The following is a 20404-nucleotide window of genomic DNA, read 5'->3' on the forward strand; positions in this document are numbered from 1 at the left end:
TAGGTCCAATGAGCATTATTATCAGAAGGCCAGAAATTCTGGAGAACAGTGAGAATAACCTCCCAATTCTGTTCTGCCTCCGTTACAATTCTACTAGTTTTTATAATGGGACTACAAGGAAACGAACCTAGAAAATCTTAACTTTATCTGATAGGAAGTAACATCAGCGTAGTCTTTTCATTCTAATAATGCAAAATGTTTGAACAACGTTTTAGAAAGGTAATTTTCCACTTTAATAAAATATCTAAGAGAATCCTTCAACAAGACATTTTATCATCAAAGTAACCTTTACGAGTATCACAGCACCTGTTGTCTGTGTAACTGCTTCCTCAAGTGTCCCGAGATGAACATCCTCACAGTCACAGAGGATCCTTAACTAGATGATCACGGGGAAGGATGTGAACTTGGCAGACGGGGTCAGCTGTGACTGTGTCAGCTTGGCTGCTCAGACCCCAGCTTGTAGGTGCTTTTCTGGCTTCTAGAGTGTTGAACGCAAAGTAAAGTGATGTGCTAGGTTTGGGTGAGCAGAATTTCAGATTTGGATGAGACGGCTGAGTGTAGCTATTTTCTTATATCAGTATTTCTCAAATTTCAGGTAGAGTTGGACATACCTGGGGAACTTGACAGAAATGCAGAGGTGCAGGCCGGGCTCTGCTCCTTCCACCAGAACACATTTCCTGCATCGTTTATTCACTTCACTTGGGGATTCTGACACATGGACGTTTGAGAATCACTGGCTGAAACGGCCAAAGATACAAGGCTAGAAAGAGGGACTGAGCAAAGGGTTAGAGATGGGTATTTTACGGTTTCCAAAACAGTGTTGACAGAGACTTAGGGACGGGCCACCTCTCCCAGTGGGTGAGTATACAGGAGGAGGAGGGGAGGCTACAGGACGGTGAGTGGCCGTGGACAGGTAGTTGGGGTGAAGACAAGGAGAAGCCCGGAAGAAAGACACACGAACTGCTTGTCATAAAGGGAAAGTGCACAGAGCTCCTTTACTCTTAATGTGGGGGGAGCTGCAGCCCTCGGGGTTACCTTATAGCTCAGCACCTAAAAAACAGGCAGCTACTCAATATTTATTTATTGAATGAAGCAATGCATCTGGGAATGGCTAAGGAGACATTTTTGGAAGAATGTAAGCTATCATATCAAATGCAGAAGCGGAGGTCAAGAGGGCCTGAAACTTAGGGGATTATTAGAAGATTTAGTCTGAAGACACTATTGCTATGGAAGAGATGGGGCAGTTAAATTCAAGCAGTGAGTTCAGGCTCTGCAGTTGTTTATAACATTTATCCTGAGCTGTCGACGAGTAGTGAACAGCCATAAAATATACATACATGCAGAGTGTACATGCATGTGCATATAAACACACACGCAAACATGTTGGGACACATGTATGCATGCAGAGGTATAGCTGTTTGGCACCAAAGTGGTCACAGACCCTGTTCTGTTGACACCCGGTGGCTGCTTCCTCCAGGGTATAGCTCTTGTGGGAGGTGGTGTGTCTCAGGAGTCTCAAAGGTGGCAGGGGACTATCTTTGGGAGGTTGGAGCATAGTCAGAAGCAATGGGGTGCCAGGGGCACGTCTCCAGTAAGCTGGATAAACCATTTGCTCCCCTTGGTTTTCAGTGATTGCTCCCTAAGAATAGATACCATTTCTAGAAATTGCATAAAAATATAAAATCCTATTTTAAGATTTGTTTAAAGCATCTTAGCTCCAGACACACATTTCCTTTGAAAGGATAAACCTTTGTGTCACAAAGTAGAGATGCTTATTAGTCATCTCTCTGGGATCTGCAGATTCATAGACGAAGCATCCAACTTTTCATGTATTTTGAAGTGTCAGGCCTGACTGGGTCTTGATGAAGATTCGTTTATCGTTTCCACATCATTCAGTGTGGTCTACGGGGGGTAGACTTTTCTTAGTCCACATGAACAGAACCTGTTATTAGTAATGGAAATTCTGCACGTATCTATGAGGATGAATAGGCATTGAAAATAATCTACATCTAGACCTTCACAGTCAGTTTTATTTAGCTGTCTTAAGATTGATCTTTTCTTCTCCAAGTGCTGTTTGTGATTGATTATAGGTATCTGGTGATGGGTCTGAGGTTGCAACTTTAACAGGTGTAAGTATTTCTTTCCTTTGTTTCAGCTGAGAAGTTTTGAAAGTGAAATATTCAGAGCCCTTAAGAGACCTCCAATTTCATTTCTCATCATGTTTATTCTGTAGTTCACAATAAGCCCAGAGTACAAAGGACCTAACGAGCGGACTCAGTAGGCATCAGATAGCTGGCCATGGTGCTGGCCATGACGTCTCAGGATGCCCAGAACTTCTTCCAGCCTTTCTCTTCCTGGATATCTTGGGTTTATGGAGCTCTCCAGCAAGCAGGAGGTATATTATCTGCCTCGCTGGTTACCGTAAGCCAACAAGACTCTAAAGTGAGTGACAAGGTAGACCAGGACGTAGATGACACTAAGATTCAGGAAGCTTACTTTGGAGATGAAGAACAAGACGGTGATTGGAACCAAGAGGGTGAAAATTCCTTGTTTCTTGAAGTGGGTCACTTTTCATGTTGTAATAGTGATTTGCAGGACTCTGGCCAAAGCCCAAGCCCCAGATTTAGCCAACAGGCAAAGGACTCGTGTGCCACAGTATTCCAGGGGCCCAACCAGACCCTTGATGAGCAGAAGCCACCACATGTGTTCTCTTCTGTTGCTGAGGAAGAACATCATCTTGAAAAGCAAAGAAGTGGTCTGTGGCCTGGCTCTGACAGCCAGCTCCCCGATACTGTTAATGGAGAGGAACAAGGTAAGCTAGCCGGTTATTTTCTCTGAGTTCTTCCAAAGGGCGTTTCTACTTACTTTATTTTGACTTGTTTTTAGTTATCACAAGGATTTTATTCTTCTCTCTCTAGTAACTTCCCACCTACTGGCTTCTGATTGAGATATGTAATCCTTAGGAATATTTCCAATATACGACACTTCGGAAGATCTATGTCTGGGGGCTCCATATTCCAAAAACAATAGCTCTGAGCGAGTGAAATGGTGAGAATGAGTGGATTCTGTTTGAGAAGCCCCTTGTGCATATGTCATGCTTTTAAAAATATCTTTTAAAATGTTCTTTTTCCCCCTCTAGGTTAGGAATTTCTAGATGTTACTATATTATTCAGTGTGAAATCCTGTGCAAAAAGCCATCCTTACTGCAGAATTCTTAGTTGATAACACTCCAAGAACACTTCTCGCAGTGTTTTACTGAGCTGTGATGTGAGATGACAGTCGATGAGGAAATCTTTGAAGTAAGAATAGCTTGATTTTCTTTTTGCCCTGAATGGTAGGGACATATTTGATAAAAGCTGCCTGTAAAGCTTTATGCTTTTAGAACTGAGCACCTATCGGACCTTCATTATGTGAATAATGAATATGATAAAAATGTAATTAACTCTGTGAAAGGAGCTGTAGTGCATTGCAGCTCCATGCAGCATGAATCCTCCTACTTCTAATGCTCTAACCCTCCAGTAAGGGCATTCTACCCGGCAGGGGGAGTGGGAAAGGACGATCAGGAAAGTGCGCCTGTGTGGTGGTCATGCATGCACAGCTCACGCAGGTTAGTGGATCACTTTCAGCAGCCTCCAGTCTTTTTGCCACCAGGGAGGACCAGTTTCATGGAAGACAATTTTCCCACGGATGGAGGTGGAGGGAGGATAGTTTTGAGATGATTTTGAGTGCAGTAGAGCTCCACTTCAGGTCATCACACAGAGGGTTCTCATAGGAGCACACAGCCTAGATCCTTCCCACGCACAGTTTACGGTGGATTCACGCTCCTGTGAGAATCGAATGCTGCCAGGAGGTGGAGCTCAGGCGGGGATGAGAGTGGTTGGAGCAGCTGTACAGATGAAGCTGCACTTGCTTGTCTCCTTTTGTTTTTTTAATTTATTGAATTTATTTTTTTTTATTGTTTGAGATTCATTGAGAGTACAATGAATTCATTGAGGGATTCATTAGGTTATGCTGATTGCATTTGTTAGGTAGAGTGCCTCTTATAATCAAGTTCCACCCCCAAGAGGTGTTGAGCTTTTCTATGACTCCATTTTTATTTATTTGTTTATTTATTTTTATTGTTGGGGATTCATTGAGGGTACAATAAGCCAGGCTACACTGATCGCATTTGTTAGGTAAAGTCCCTCTTGCAATCGTGTCTTGCCCCCAAAAGGTGTGGCACACACCAAGGCCCCACGCCCCTCCCTCCTTCCCTCTCTCTGCTCTTCCTTTCCCCACCACTCCCTCCTTCTTTCTCTCTCTGCTCTCCCCTTCCCCCATCTATGACTGCATTTTATGTCTGCTGTGGGCTCATTTCAAAAAAGTTTAACTCATGGTTATTCTAGGATTTCAGCATACACCTGAAATTAATTGCATTTGAAGGACTCAGTGATGCCATTTTGGGCTTTTCATCATTGCAGGCTTTTGTCCTCCATTTTAAAAGCAACCTGAAAATCCTTTGTTTCGTTTCTTAGTAGACCACACCCCTCCCTATCTCCCAGGATGCGTCCCTATCTCCCAGGATGCGACCCTATCTTTCCGGATGCGTCCCTATCTCCCAGAGTGCATCAGAACCACCCCCCCACCCCAGCTGTTGAGATTGGCGGGACCCTATCAGCCTTAAATTCTAGTGTTAGCATAAGAGATAACCAACCCAAAGGCCACGCTTTGTTTCCCATGCCCCTCACCCCATAACCACTGCATAAAAACCCCTGCGGGCGACAAGCACAGGGCTCTGGGCCCCAGTTGCGTCTGGGGGAACTCTGACAGCCCTGGCTTGAGCCTGAATAAACGCCCTTGTGTGGTTTGCATTGGTGTCTGGCTCTCTCGTATAGTCATTGGGGATTCCGATTCTCAGGTGTAACACATTCTATATTGAAATAATATTGCACATCATAATGATATTATCACAAGTAGACTCACAGTGCTCCCTTCCTGTCCTTTGCTTTATTGATGTCATATATTTTACTTTTACACATGCAATAAACGCTTAATACACTGATAACTGCTTTGCCTTAGACCTTTATTTATCTCTGAGAATGGTTAAAATAAGTAAATAATTAAATTTACCTCATTTATGCCAGTTGAAACACTCTTTATTTTTACTTTACTATGCATTTATGCAACTAATGAATTATCTTAATGTTTCCTTGAGAAGTATTTGTCACTATTTTTGAAAAATACATTAATTACTTTTACTTCCCTTCATTTATTCAATTTGAAGCACTCCTGAGTTTTTAAAATTTCTTATACTGAGTATGTGTTGCTAAGGAATTATCTCAGCTTTTGTTTTTCTGAAAAATGTTTCTTATTTATTTGCAAAATATTTCATCTAGGTATAGAGTTTGTGTGGATGGTCATTTTCTTTCAGCATTTTAAGGTTGTCATCTAACTGCCTACAGATTGCATGATTTTCACTTGAGAATTATTACCTTTCTTTCTCTGCATACAATACAGTTTTTTTTTTTTTACCACTGGATGCCTTCAAGATTTTTAAGGGGGTGGGGGTGGTTCTTTATCTTCAATTTTCAGCAGAATATGTCTGGGAGTACATGTGAGTGCCCATGTGTGCCGCTGTGTGTGTGCACATGTGTGTAGCTGTGTGTGCGCCCGTGTGTGCAGCTGTGTGTGCGCCCGTGTGTGCAGCTGTGTGTGCGCCTCTGTGTGCAGCTGTGTGTGTGCCCGTGTAGTGTATATGTCTCTGTTCTGGTATTTGTTTTTCTCAGAATTTTCTAAGCTTGTTGTATCTATGGATTTAGTGAATTTTATTACTATTGAAAAATTTTTGGCAATTAATTCTTCAGGTATCTCTTCTACTCCATTTACTCATGTGCCTTTTTCTGTCTTTTTAATTCTACAAATATTAAATTGTTTGATGCTATCCCACAGCCCTCCATGTTCTTTTTCCCCAATCTTCTTTTTTTCCTTTTTGTATTTGTATTTTGTAATTGGTTTGGGTGGTATCTGCTGACATTTCTTCTTCGTCGTCTTTCTTCCTTCTTCCTTCTTTCTTCTTCTTCTTTCTTCTTTTTTTCTTGAGACAGAGTTTCATTTTGTTGCTCTCAATAGAATGCTGTGACACCATAGTTCACAGTAACCTCAAACTCTTGGGCTTACACGATTCTCAGCTTCTGAAGTAGCTGGGACTACAGGTGCCTGCCACAATACCTGGCTATTTTTAGAGATGGGGTCTTTCTCTGGCTCAGACTGGTCTTGAACCCCTGAGCTCAGGCAATCCACCTGCCTTTGCCTCCCAGAGTGCTAGGATTACACATGTGAGCCAATGTGCTTGGCCTATATCTTCTTTAAGTTTCCTCATATTTTCTTCAACTGCCTCAAGTCTACAAAAGCATTTTTGACATGTTATCATGCGCTCCATTTCTAGAATTTGGATTCGATTGTGTTTTTTAATAGTTTTAATCCCTCTGCTGAAATTCCTCATCAGTTCATGTACCTTCTCCCTCCTTACTACTAAAGCTTTTAACATATCAATCGTAGTTGTTTTAAATTCTCTGTCTGATGGTTCCAGCATCTGAGTCATATTCCAGTCTGGCTTTCTTAATTGCTTGGTTCTTTGACGGGGCACTTTTCTTTCTTGTTTTTGTTTGTTTTTTTCTTTGTCCTGTGATTTATGACTGAAAATAGAACATTATGTGTAGGGAAGGTAGGTAGCACCTCTGCCTGGAGCTGAGCAAGTCTTTTCTTTTTTTTTTTTTGGCCGGGACTGGGTTTGAACCCGCCACCTCTGGCATATGGGACCGGCGCCCTACCCCTTGAGCCACAGGCACCGCCCTGAGCAAGTCTTTTCTAATGCGGGTGTTCAGTGAGAGGAGGTTGAACGGTCTAGTCAATTGTTTGAGCCAGGTTTGGTTTTGTTGTTAATGTCAGCACAGTGCAGGCTTCACAGTCCTCTGTCACTAGAGTGGGGCTGTGCGCTGAAGGGCTGGATCCATCTTCAGCTTCATTGCCTCTTCTTAACTGTGTATCAGAGAAGGCCTCTCTTTTCAGGCTTTTGTCCCTTTCCCAGAAGGAGCCTGCTGGTACTTCTGACTCGGTGTGGGCAAGCGCGGTGTGGTCAGGTTGAAGACTGTGTTTTCTGCTGCTCTGGAGCAGCCTCTGTCTTAGGCAGGTGTGTTCTGAAGAGCCCTGCCCCTGCCCGAGAGTCAGGGGAGATGGACTGGTCTGCCCTCAGAACTCCTTCCCTTCCCCAGGGGGTGGAAATGTTTATTCTGTTCTCTTCACCCATGTGTATGTCTTTCCTGTGGTCTGAGAGAAACGGGGATTTGCTGCCTTCCCAGGTGATGTAAGACTTTGATTCATGGTGGGAATGTGAGAGAGGAGCTTGGTGGGCTTTATACTTTTCCTACAGTAGCTGTCTGCTTCTTTGCGACTGTACCAGCAAGAGTAGCTCCTGCCCTGCTCCCAGGCTGTCTCAGGAGCACCTGGTGCTCTGAGAATATTAAAAGTTCTCACCAGCTTGTGTGAATCCAGTACCTGCCCCTGGCAAGCAAGTGCTTTCTCCCCTTGAAAGAAGTTGTTCCTTCTTAACTTCTGGATTCATTGGGTGCTTCATTAATGTAGCTCTCTCATAAGTGCAAGAAAATATGTTATTTTACAAGTTACCTGAATTTTTTTTTTTGTGAGACAGAGTCTCACTATATCACCCTCGGTAGAGTGCCATGGCATCACAGCTCATAGCAACCTCAAACTCTTGGGCTTAAGTGATTGATTCTCTTGCCTCAGCCTCTCAAGTAGCTGGAACTACAGGTGCCCACCACAAAGCCCCGCTATTTCTTGGTTGCAATCATCGTTGTTTAGCAGGCCCGGGCCGGGCTCGAACCCTCCAGCTTGGTGTGTGTGGCTGATGCCCTACTCACAGAGCTATAGGCACCAAGGTGATTTTGTTGTTCTTTAATGAGTGGGAATGTTATATTCAACTTTCTGTACCTTAAGAGGAAGCTGGAGCTGAGAGTTTGTATACCTCACACTACACCGAAATTGAACTGGACATTCTTACTAAACTAGGTAGTGTGTTGGGGCTGAGGGATAAATGGATAGATAAGGTTTTGGTCTTTCACTAGAGAATGCTGCAAAGCATCAGAGATACATTTAACTAGTCCTGTAGAGTTTTGTACATGCTAACTTTTGAGGTGATTTTGCCAGAAGTGATCAGCTGAGCAGAGTAGATGATGTAGGCCTGCAAACAGTGAGGGTGAGTCAGAAGTTAATAGGTGAGTGGAGGGAGAAGGGCATTCACTCCAGTTGAAGCAAATAGCATGTAGATACGTCTGACATTTTGAGGCTAGATCATAAGGCTAGAGCTTTGGCTACAATTAGGTAGGTTTTTGTTTTTCTTGTTAAGAATTTAGTCTTCATCCTATAAGCATTTGGGGAATCTGGAAAAGATCTTGATCAAAAATGGCACCAATAGAACTGTTTTAGAAGGACAATTCTAGCATCAGTTTGGAGACCACATTGGAGGAGAGAATACGTGTTGGGAGCTGTAGAGGTCGTAGCCCATAGGAAGACGTGTGTCACACAATATGACCACACAAAGAGAAACAGCTGTCATTGTTTTGTTATTTCTTTGCCAAAAAAGACGTCTCAGCTGAGCCTTTGACATGGCTCTGGCATGCAGTGGGGCACCCCCAAACCTGCCAGGTGGAAACAGCAGCCTCTTCCCCTCTTGGCTCCTTCACCCTTGATGGGGTGCTCCTTGTGAATGCTGAGCTGGGATGGGAGTTCCATTTCCTCAACATTGGTTGCCTTTGACACCAAAGTGAATGTGACCTCATTACTGCTGGGTGCTGGCGCAAGTCTTGGGTCTTTACTAGAGATATCACCCAGTGGGAAGGGAGTGGAGTTCCTCATTACTTCCAGATGGGCTTGGAAGGTCAGGTTCCCCATATGGTCCCCACTGATGCTGTAGGGTCAGGGGATGGTCGTTGCTGGTCACAGTGATGAAAGTTTTGGTTCCCAGTTTCACCTTTCCTCGCACCCCTGGTGGGGGCCCCGGGATGCCTCACTACAGACTGGTGAGGATGGAAATGTAGGCTCCCTATAGTGGGTGAGGGTGGGGACACAATTTCTTTTCTGTGCTGTTTGGCCAGAGTGGGGCAATTACTGTATAATAATTTTCTGTCTTGTTGGGCTGCCTGGTGCTTTGGGCAGACAGAGCACAATTTGGAGGCCTTTTGTGCCCATTGGCATTGTGGGGTTGCCAGCTTTTTCAGCGTCAAGCATGGAATATTGGAGGCAGAAGAATCTGGGGAACTCACCATTGTGAGGCTCAAGAAATGACACAGGTCTACTAGGCCTTTTCTGTACCTTCTGTCTTATGTTGTTTTATATGTTAATGCAATGTCTTGGGATTGTACTTGGAAGAAGTGGGAAGGAAAAGTGTTTACTTTCTGGGAAGTCTTCACTTTAGTCCTTAACTGCATTATGACTTTAAAGCCCGTCTTTGCATTTCACAGGGAAAATAAAAGCAATGCAAAATAATGAAGGGTGGTGTGCCTGTGTGGGTAGCTCCGAGGAGGAACATTTCTCCATAAAGAGAGGTCATGGACTGTGGCTCCTCTCAACCAGTTAACCTGTGTTGAATACCTACAGGTAAACCAAGGGTAAGCCACAGGCCTCTTCATCAGACCATTAAGACACTTTTATCATTTATTTAATCTGTTCCAGAGTATGCAAAAATGTGTTTAATGCCTTGGCTCTTTGGTGGCAGTGGGAATTGGGAATGCAACATAGGCTTAGAATGAGACAGCCTCAGCCTAATTCACTCACAACTTCAGAGATGGAGGAACTTGGGTAAGTGGCCTCTGGGGATCTTTATTTCTCTCTCTCTCTCTCTCTCTCTCTCTCTTTCTCTCTGCCCAGTAATTTACTTCAAATGCCTGATAGCCATTGAACAAGAGCCCTTATTTCTCCTTTTCTTCAAAATACACCGAGGGCCCTATGAAACTGGGATATGTAGCTGGACTCTCACATGTGTGGACGCTACAACACTTGCTTTTTGTGTGTGTTTGTTTGTGTTGGATTTCACCTGTAAGCTAATGGTCTTAAAGCATCCTCACATATTCATTTCTTCCTTTATACCACAGGGTAATGTGAACCGTAGTATGTGGGCTGTTTTGCAGTCTGTTAACAGGAGGCATTTAGAGACAGACTAGGAAAAGGGAATGTTTTAATCAACGATTTATGTGCACATTTTAAAAAGCCTTGTCAAGCCCACTTTTCCCATTTAACCTTGAATTCTTTTTGTAACATCGTATCTTGATTTTATGTCCCTTAATGTGCCGCATTTTTATCTACAATAGATTTTAAGCTAAATTGGCCCAAAATAAGAGGAATGCTGAATGCTTTTTGTAACCATGGAAACATTTCTGGGCACTTACTGAGGACCTGGTTGCCAATAGTAATGTAACAGAGAAAATAGATACTCTTCATTTAGCAGTTGCTGATGATTAAGAGGCAGAGAGACTACTTATAGTGCCATCCCAAGATAGGCTTTTTGGTTTAAAGACCCAGATCCAAAACACCACCTTCTCAGCAGAGAAGCAGCTATGACACCTTTGATGTGTGATGGAAGGAGTTCTAATTGCATTTAAAAGTCATCTTTGTCTTCAGTTTTTCACCTCATGCTTTTTTTTTTTTTTTTTAGAGGCTGTTTTTGAACCACATATATTTGTTTCCAAGAAATATGCTCACTATTTCCTGAAATAGCCTGCTAATGGAATTAATGTGCTCCAAGTACCCTGGCATATAGAACTTTAGAAACAATCTCTGGTTAGAAGGAAAGTATTTAAAAAATAGAACAACTTTGAAATCAGAGTGATGTCATTTGACTTTTCAACCAGATTGCTCTACCAGGCTCGTGACACGTGTCAGGGAAAATCCTAGTGTTCTTGGTTGAGTTCAGCTGTTTGTGGGGTGAAAGTATTTTGTTCTGTCTATGCTCTTGGGAACTGTTATGGGGTGAAGGCATTTTGTTATGTCAATGCTCTTGGGAACTGTTCTGACACTAAATGATATCAGAAGCTGTAATGCAGTTGGTACACAAGTCATATAGGCTTCATTTCTCTTCTGAGGATTTGCTACAGCACACGAAATGTTGCATCCTGCCTTTCCTTAGCAGTGTTGGAACTTTGCTTTCCCATTGCTATCTCTAGTTAAATCTGTCTTCATTTGCTCGTCTTTGACTGGATAGCATTTGCCATCATGCTCCTTGGTTATCCAGAATTGTCCAGGGAATAAGTTTTAGTATTTTCTTACTGCTTTAGAGTCTGTTTTATAAAAGCTTTATGAAGTTTATTTCCTTGATGTTCCTGTTTCAATAAAGCGAGGCATTATGAACATGTTAGAAGCTGACATACAGTTTTCAGAGTCTTGACATTTAAGGCAAAAAGCTTGTTGTTACCATGGTTACTTATTTTGTAATTTTCTGTCATTTTCAGAAAAAAAAATTTTCAGGGATGGAATAAAATCCTATAGGGACAGATGTTAGAACATGTAACTTATATAAATAATCCAAATATGGGTTCTGTCTTTATCTTAATTTCTAGATATTATTATGATAGAATGCTGGACCATTTTGAAGGACAAGTTCAAAATGAAGCGTTTTTGTGTTTTTCCATTCTTATCCCCATTAAGAAAGGATTAGAGGAATTAGATGCAAATTATACTCCAAGCAAGCTTAAGTCCCATTTTAACAGTTCCCACGGAGTCAGAAATTTTTTTTTAATAATAGAATCATAGAATCACTTGATAGAAAAGAAAAAAGTTCAGAAGTTTTCCTTGTCTTGTAGAAAGTCGTAGAGCCAGGGCTATCTTTTTTTGCAATTATACAGCGTAAAGGGGAAAAAGCTAGAGCTAGGTGAGAACTACAAACTCATTTATCTCGTTTCTTCTTGCTGAGGGAGATTCTTAACCTGTGTGTTTGTTTGATGTTTATTTTTTTAAGTAGATGTTATTCTTTTCTCTTCTTCTCTTCTTTTTTCTTTGGTAAATCACCTCTCTTCTTCCCCAGCACCCTTTTACAATATGGATTCTGGGTCTCTCCTTGAGACTCTGAAGGGAGGAAGCCTTATTTCTGAAAACAAATGGGAAGAGTTTCCACCATGTGAGCTCCTGTTGGTCATGCTAAGGAGGGGTCTAGGGTCGTGGTCTCCAACCCATTTGTCACCTGGAACGAGTTTCATGGAAGACAATTTTTCCTCTGACTGGTGGTGGGGGTGGGAAGGATGGTTTTGTGATGATTCAAGCACATTACATCTATTATGCACTTTATTTCTGTTATTATGACATTGTAATGTATAGTGAACTAATTATACTACTTACCATAATGTAGAATGAGTGGGAGCCCCCCTCAGCTCCACCTCAGATCAGCAGGCCTTAGATTCCCATATGGAATGCATGGCCTAAACCCTGTGTGTGCACAGTCTACAGAAGGGTTGGAGCTCCTGTGAAAATCTAACGCCCTGCTGACCTGACAGGGTGATGCGGGCCATGGGGAGTAGCTATGTATGCAGATGATGCTTTCATCTCCTGCCTGCCTTTTACTTCTTGCTGATTGGAAGTAGGCCACCGGTCCATGGCCCAGGGGTGGGAACTGCAAATCTGGGTCATTGCTAATAGAGTTCTTAGTTCCCTTTATATTTCCTACTTTTTAAGCTTAAGAAACAGTTTAAAAAACATAAATATAGTGATATTACAAAGTCACAAACCCACAACTTCACTTTGCTAAGTCATAGTATTTCCCATATTTAATTCATATTTATTTAGAGAAGTCATTTAGGACATACAGCATTGACACTCCCTGGGAAACCCTTTCTGTTTTCTTTCTCTTCTCTACTCAGTGGGGGTAAAACAAATCTGAATTTGCAGGGTATTATTCCCATTGTGCTTTTATCCTTTTGCTGTAAACAGTCAACACATATGTGGTTATCCAGTTCTCCCAGCACCCTTTGTTGAATAGGGATTCTTTTCCCCTCTGTATGTTTTTGTTTGGTTTATGAAAGATCAGATGGAAACTAGAGACTGTTTTCATTTCTTGGTTTTCTATTCTGTCTCACATCTCCGTGTCTCTATTTTTGTGTCAATACCATGCTGTTATGATCACTGTGGACTTGTAATATAACCTGAAGTCTGATAGAGTGATGGCTGTGGCTTTGTTTACATGACTGAGAATCTCCTTGGCTATATGGGTTTTTTTTTTTCTGGTTCCATACAAAACCAAGAACTATTTTTTCCAGTTCTTTAAAGTATGATGTTGATATTTTAAGGAGGATTGCATTGAATCTGTAGATTGCTTTGGGTATACTAGACATTTCAACAATGTTGATTCTTCCCGGCCAAGAGCATGGTGTGTTCTTCCATTTGTTACCATATTCTGCTATTTCTTTTCTTAGGGTTTCATAATTCTCTTTGTAAAGAACCTTCATATTCTTTGTTAGGTGTATTCATTTTCCTTGAAGCTATCATGAAGGGTATTGTGTCCTTGCTTAGCTTCTCATCTTGGCTGTTACTGGCATATACAAAGGCTACTAATTTGTGGACATTGACTTTATACCATGAGATGTTACTGTATTTCCTTAACACTTGCAGGAGTCTTGTGGTTGAGTCTCTAGGGTTTTCTAAGCATAAGATCATATCATTGGCCAAGAGGGAGAGTTTGACCTCCTCTGCCACCATTTGGATGCCCTTTTATATTCTCCTTTTGCCTGATTGCATTGGCTAGAACTTCCAGCACAATGTTGAATAATAATGGTGATAGTGGAAATCCTTGTCTTGTTCCAATTCTAAATGGAAAGCTTTCAGGTTTATTCCATTCAGTATTATATTGGCTGTATTTTTGTCATAGATGGCTTCAATCAGTTTAAGAAGTGTTCCACCTATGCCTATATTCTTAAGTGTTCTTGTTAGAAAAGCATGCTGAATTTTGTCAAATGCTTTTATTGCATTTATTGAGAGGCTCATATGATCTTTGTTTTTGCTTCTGTTTATGTGGTGAATTGCATTTCTGGATTTGAGTATGTTAAACAAAACTTGCATCCCTGGGATAAAGCCTACTTGAACATGATGTATAATTTTTTTAATATGTGGCTGTCATCTATTTGCTAGGACTTTATTGAGTATTTTTGCATCAATGTTCATTAGTGAAATTGGTCTGTAATTCTCTTTTTCAGTTGTGTCTTTTCCTGGTTTTGGTGTCAGGGTGATGTTTGCTTTATAGAACGAGTTGGGGAAGGTTTCTTCCTTCTCAGTGTTTTGCAACAGGTTCTGCAATGTAAGTATAAACTATTCTTTGAAGTTTTGATAGAATTCTGGTGTGAAACCATCTGGTCCAGGGCTTTGTTTTGTTGAGAGTATTTTTGTTTGTTTGTTTCTTCAATTTCAGTGCTGTTCAAGAGATCTGTTACTTCCTAGTTCAGTCTAGGGAGATGGTGTGATTCAGGTATTGGTCCATTTCCTCCACACTGTCCCATTTCTGGGTGTAGAGTTTTTGGTAGTAGTCAGAGATAATCTCTTGTATCTCTGTGGTATCTATTGTTATTTCCACATATGTTCAAATTTAAAAAAATTGTGTAAATGATTTAACATTGAACATATTATTCTGCAACTTATTTTTGCTTCCCACTCAATGGTATATTTTTGAGTTATGCAAATACTCAATAAATTTGGTTTAACCTCTACATTGTAGTTGACTACATTATCATCATTTCATTTTTTTAGGTTGATTTACATTTAATTTATTTCCAAATTTTCACTATTAAATGTACTTCTGGAGCCAGGTGTGGTGGCTCGTGCCTAGCACTCTGGGAGACTGAGGCTGGCTTATGGCCTAAGCTCACAAGTTTGAGACCAACGTGAGCTAGAGCAAGACCCTGTCTGTAAAAATACCCAGACATTGTGGTGTGATACCCCTACTTGGGAAGCTGAGGCAAGAGAATTGCTTGAGCCAAAGTGTCTGAGGTTGTTGTAAGCTATGATGCCATGGTACTCCACCAGAAGCGACAAAGTGAGCCTCCATCTCAAAAAAAAAAAAAAAAAAAGAAAGAAAAAGAAAAAAAGTAATTCTGCAATGTAAGTTTCTCTTTGAGCACATAGTTTATTTAGATGAGCTATACAAAGACACATTCCTAATTCCAGCCCTTCTTTTTTTTTTCTTTTTCCAGACATTGATTGTGTTTCAGGGGTTGGGAAAACAGTGGAATGCCACCCAAAACTGGGGAGCCAGAGACCATGCATTGCAGGTTCCAGGACCAGCTGGAACTCCTCACTCTCGTCCCCACAATTCACAGACTCTGTATCTCAGCAGTTCTCAACCTGTGGGTCATGACCCCTTTGGGGGTCGAATGGCCCTTTCACAGCGGTTGCCTAATATCAGATATTTACATTACGATTCATAACAGTAGCAAAAATTACAGTTATGAAGTAGCAACGAAAACAATTTTGTGGTTGGGGGTCACCACAGCATGAGGAACTGTATTAAAGGGTCATGGCATTAGGAAGGTTGAGAACCACTGCTGTACCTATTTTTTCATAGCCTTTCTGTAGGGTGGTGAGGTCCTCTTGAGCCTCAGAGAGCTCTCCTTCCTCCATGCCCTTGCCCATATATCAGTGCATAAATGCCTGCTTGGCATACATCTGGTTGAACTTGTGGTCAAGGTGGGCCCAGGTCTTGGTGATGGCTGTGGTATTGCTTAGCATGCAGACTGCCTGTGGCACCTTTTCTAGGTTGCCCCAGGTACCACTATGGGGGCTGGTGGTTGACACCAACCTTGAAGCCTGGAGGATACCAGTCCACAAACTGGATGCTGCTCTTGGTCTTGATAGTGGCAATGGCAGCATTCATATCCTTGGGCACCACTTCTCCATGGTACAGCACGTAGCGGACCATGTATTTGCCATGGTGAGGGTCACACTTAACCTTAACTGATTGAAGGGTTCAAAGCAAGCATTGGTGACCTCTGCTCATGGCAGGTTTTCTCAGCTGAGACAATGGGTGAAGAGGTCATCAGTGGAAAGCGAATAGGATAGGGTACCTGATTTGTCTGGAACTCCACAAGGTCCATGTTGAAGGCACAATCAAAATGCAGTGAGGCAGTGATAGAGGATACAATCTGGCCAATGAACCCATTGAGATTGGTGTAGGTAGGGTGCTTGATGTCTGAGTTGAGGCAGCAGATACCATAGATGGCCTCATTGTCACCATGGAGGCACAATCTGCGCACTCTGGGGTGTGGTGAGTGATCAAGATGGGGTTACGGGGTTCTACAATCACTGAGGACATTTGTTGGGGGGGGGGCTGGGACGATTGCAAACTCCAACTTAGACTTCTTGCCATAGTCAACAGAGAGCTGCTCTGTCAGTGAGGAGTCAAATCCTGATCCAGTGCCACCCTTAAAATGAAGAAAGATAAGAAAACCCTGAAGCCTGGCACCCTGGTCTGTCAGTTTTTAGATTTGCCCAAGCACTGGGTCAATGATGTCCTTCTCCACTGTTTAGTGGCCACAGGCATATTTGTTGGCAACATTTTCCTTGCCAGATATCAGCTGCTCACGGTGGAAAGCGCTTATAAATGCTAGTTCTTGCTCTGTCTGTGAAAGCAGGCTCCAGGTCCACAAACATAGCCCAGGCCACCTGCTTGCCAGACCCTATCTCACTGAAGGAGGTGTTGAAGGAGTCATCGTGGCTTCCGAGGGACTTGTTGCTGGGCATGACGCCCTTGGGCTGGATGCTGTGTTTCATCTGAACCCATGTGGATGAGGATACTGTCACTCATGGCTTGCTTCCATCAGGGATGTTTGTGGAGGATTGTGGACTGCAGACACACTATAAGTGTGCAGCAACACTACAAATCCTTAAGTCCCTTTCTTGAACTAGGTAATTTATTCCCTGATTGATGTCTCTTGAATAAATTCCCTTTCCCTCCCCTACTTTTTTTTGAAGTGGGTTAATAAATTGACTCCTTTTCCCTGTAAACAAGACAGTCATAATGAAGTGTATTTAAGGCATTAAAAGCATCTAAGTACTATAAGTTGCCTGTGTTTTTCATAGCAAATTTAATTAATGAATAAACAAGAACATAAGACAGTGATATCAAATTTTAGGAGGGTTATAGGCTTGTTTGAAACTTGAATGAAAGTTACAAACCCATTTATTCATAAAGATACATATATGACATATCAGAATGATTTTATAATGAAATTTCATGGGTTCATGGACCTCTTACAGTTCATTTATGGTGCTCCAGATTAGAATCTACCAAGTTAACAAAATAAGCTAGTGATAATACAATTAGGAATCAACCATTATATCATTTCATCTGCAGTTTTGCTTTTCTACAAAGACAATAAAATTGGAGGAATATATTAGGATCTGTGCTCATTCTTAAACTGTTATCTCTCAGCTCTAAGCCATGGTTCTATATTCTGTTTTGGATGTTGGGTTTAGAATTCTGCAAACTACAATTCTCCTTTGCTATGGTACATTCTATGTTGTACCAAAAAGTGCAGAAAAGGAATATTAAGAGATGGGTTATGGGCACTGCACCATAGCTTTTCTCACTGCTCTCAGCAGTTTGGGTTCCAGGCTCCAACTCCTTTCAACATTCTGGAATCGTTTCATTACAGCCCACTTGGAAGTAACAGCATGGCCAGGCACTTTCCTCTCTTTAGATATCTGAGCCACAACTCTAAGGAGCTTCTGGTTTCTGAGAACATGACTGCTGTCCTTTGCTTCCTCAGCCTGAGGTGTGGTAGCTGCTTCCTGAATTTACAACCTCTGGGCTATTTCCATGTTTTTCTTTCGAGTCATTCAATACCCAAAACCTGTGAAACAAATTCCCTATGTTAAATTTCTTCTGTTGAAGTATTTTCTACTTCCCTGACTGAAACTTGACTGATATGGAAATTAAAGTACTGTCAAAGGTCTTAAAATAATCTTTACTAATTGTACAAAGGTTAGAATCTCAGGTTGACTGTGTCTTTCAAGATAACTTGTGAAACTGAAATCTAAGTCTTATCCATATCTGATATTCACCAACCAAATAAATAGATATAGTGTGTGTGGTGATGATAGGTGACATGTAGAAAAATAAAGCAGAATAAAGGGATACAGATTAATTGGATGAGTGCTGTTTTATATAGGGTGGTCCTTTATTTCATATAGAATGACCTTTCAGATAAGGCAACACTTGAACAGATACCTGAATGAAGAGAGGGAGTAAGCTGTTCATGTATTTGAGGGAAGAACATTTTAAGTACAGGGAAAAGTAAGTGGATGTGCTATGGGGGAGGGGGAGGAGTGTGTTTTGTAATTGATTGTAACCGTGGCTTTACCCAAGCCTATTGGCATGTGGTCATCAGTATACTATGATGTCTAGTTGTGACTCTGGAATTTCTGCTGTCATTGAAATTTCCTAATGTTTCATAAATTTTTATTTAAGGATTTCAGATATGGGATTATCACAGGAAACATTCTCATTTGTGGAAAGACTTTAAGAACTTTTATATCATTTCAAAAATCATCTTTTTTTTTTTTTTTTTTTTTTAGAATTTTAGCAACTTTATTTTGGGTTAACCAAACTTTTTATTATTTTACCTACAAATTGTGTACAAATATGCATTAAATAGGCTTTCTTAAACCCATTGTGACTCATGCAGCATAGTTCACAGGTCAAAAATTAGCTGTCTCCTTTTTTGTGGAGAAGAACCTTTAATAACCCAAGAGTGGTTTTCCATATGATACAAATTAGACCGATTTTGCATGATGTAATGAATGAATTGCTGATATAGCCTAATTTTATCACACACCAAGATTTGCCACAATAGTTAAAGGCAAAGCCAGGCTAATGAAAATCACAAATACCAGGCTGGATGAGGTGGCTCAGCCTGTAATCCTAACACTCTGGGAGGCCAAGGCACGTGGATTGTCAGAGCTCTCAGGAAATCAGCCTGAGCAAAAGCAAGACCCTCTAAAAGTAGCCAGAGGCATTGTAGCAGGCGCCTGCGGTGGCAGCTACTTGGGAGGCTGAGGCAAGAGATCGCTTGAGCCCAAGCGTTTGAGGTTGCTGTGAGCTGTGACAGCACAGCACCCTACTGAGGATGACAAAGTAAGACTGTCTCAAAAAAAAAAAAAAAATCACAAATACAGCAGTACATTTCAATTTGAAAGCAGTCACTGTTTATTAACTGACCAGATTACAAAAACAATCAGGGCAGATACCTTAGTTCATTCTTCTAATAAGCCTATTAATTTGATCTTCCCTATTACCAGCATCTCCACCTTCTACAAAGTGGGTTGTTTTTTTCTTCATCCCTCCCCGTGGAGATGATAACTTAAAGGGCCACAAGAAGTTATTTGCTTCTTTGAAGCGTTTTCCAACAGTATAGATCTCATGAATCAGATCCTCCATGCAGATGATGCCATATTTACCAAGAGATCGTGCAATCAAACTGTTATCAGTCAACGCAATTCGTTTCTTATTGATTTTGCCATAACCACGCTTGTAGATTAGCTCATTTACTGACTTCAGATTTGGGTACCCCCATGCAATATACGGTTCTACAATCCTCAGCATGTTAATGGAAGCCTTGTTGAGCTTAACAAAAGTTCCATTGAAGATCTGGCGAAGGCGAAGAAGCTGCAACACTTTTCGGACCTTTGGACTCACACCATTGATACCTCTGATCCTGATGACAAATGCCAATTTTGGTTCTGCAGGTACATAGAAGTTGCCAGCTTTTCTTGCCATCCTAGCCATCCGAATCTCAGTTCTGTACATCTGCCTATATTCTTTATGATAATGCTTAGCTTTTTCATAGATAAGCTTCCTCCTTGCCTTTCGAAGCATCTTTTGGGCACACTTCTTTCTCAGACGCTTGATCTTCAGCTCTGCGAAATTCTTTCGCTTTTTCTTAAGCGTTTCTGGCACAACAGGAACCTTCTTTTTCTTCTCTTCAACAGCCGCCATGGTTCCAGCCGGAAAAAGAGCTCAAAAATCATCTTGTTAGAAAAAGAAACAATTATATGGCTGAAATTTCAGCTGTAGTATCAGAGCCTATTTCAAAACCAAATAAGAACTTCAAGTTTTTCTGGGACTAAAGAGTTTCTATTCTGTCTTGATTTTTAAAAAACAGCCACTGCTAAACTTATATGTAGAAAGTTTGGAAATTTTTCTCCAAATCTTCAGACGAATAATTAGAAATAATTATTCTTGTTTAAGTCTGTGCTAGATCAGTTTGTATGTGTATCACTATTTCTTACCTGTGATACTTCTTTTTGCAACATTGAACTTAACCATAAAATGGTTTATGATTGAAAAATTACTTATTTCCCAGAAACTGTGCTGTCTATA

The 20404-nt window shown here is 41.3% G+C and overlaps 2 protein-coding genes across 5 annotated transcripts in view; one reads left to right on the plus strand and one right to left on the minus strand.

The window, feature by feature from the left end:
* SYT16 (synaptotagmin 16) overlaps window positions 1-20404 on the plus strand; it is a 453110-nt gene that overhangs the window by 298060 nt on the left and 134646 nt on the right. For 2 of the 4 annotated variants that reach the window (XM_053603181.1, XM_053603182.1), the window contains exon 2: window positions 2156-2812. The exons of the other annotated variants lie outside the window; for them this stretch is intronic. In XM_053603181.1, coding sequence (XP_053459156.1) covers window positions 2299-2812 — 514 coding nt within the window. In that variant the 5' untranslated portion in view covers window positions 2156-2298. The remainder of the gene's footprint in view (window positions 1-2155; window positions 2813-20404) is intronic. 4 annotated transcript variants of the gene reach the window in all.
* Window positions 19206-20036, minus strand: LOC128594405 (60S ribosomal protein L7-like). Its single transcript, XM_053603190.1, has one exon. The coding sequence runs from the start codon at window positions 20018-20020 to the stop codon at window positions 19274-19276; it is 747 nt and encodes a 248-aa protein (XP_053459165.1). The 5' UTR covers window positions 20021-20036; the 3' UTR covers window positions 19206-19273.

This window comes from Nycticebus coucang, chromosome 9 (genome assembly GCF_027406575.1).
Source record: "Nycticebus coucang isolate mNycCou1 chromosome 9, mNycCou1.pri, whole genome shotgun sequence".
NCBI lineage: Eukaryota > Metazoa > Chordata > Mammalia > Primates > Lorisidae > Nycticebus > Nycticebus coucang.

Excerpts from the sequence above, each read along its gene's own strand:
- LOC128594405 (XM_053603190.1), bottom strand. The coding sequence starts at position 20,020 with ATGGCGGCTGTTGAAGAGAAGAAAAAGAAGGTTCCTGTTGTGCCAGAA.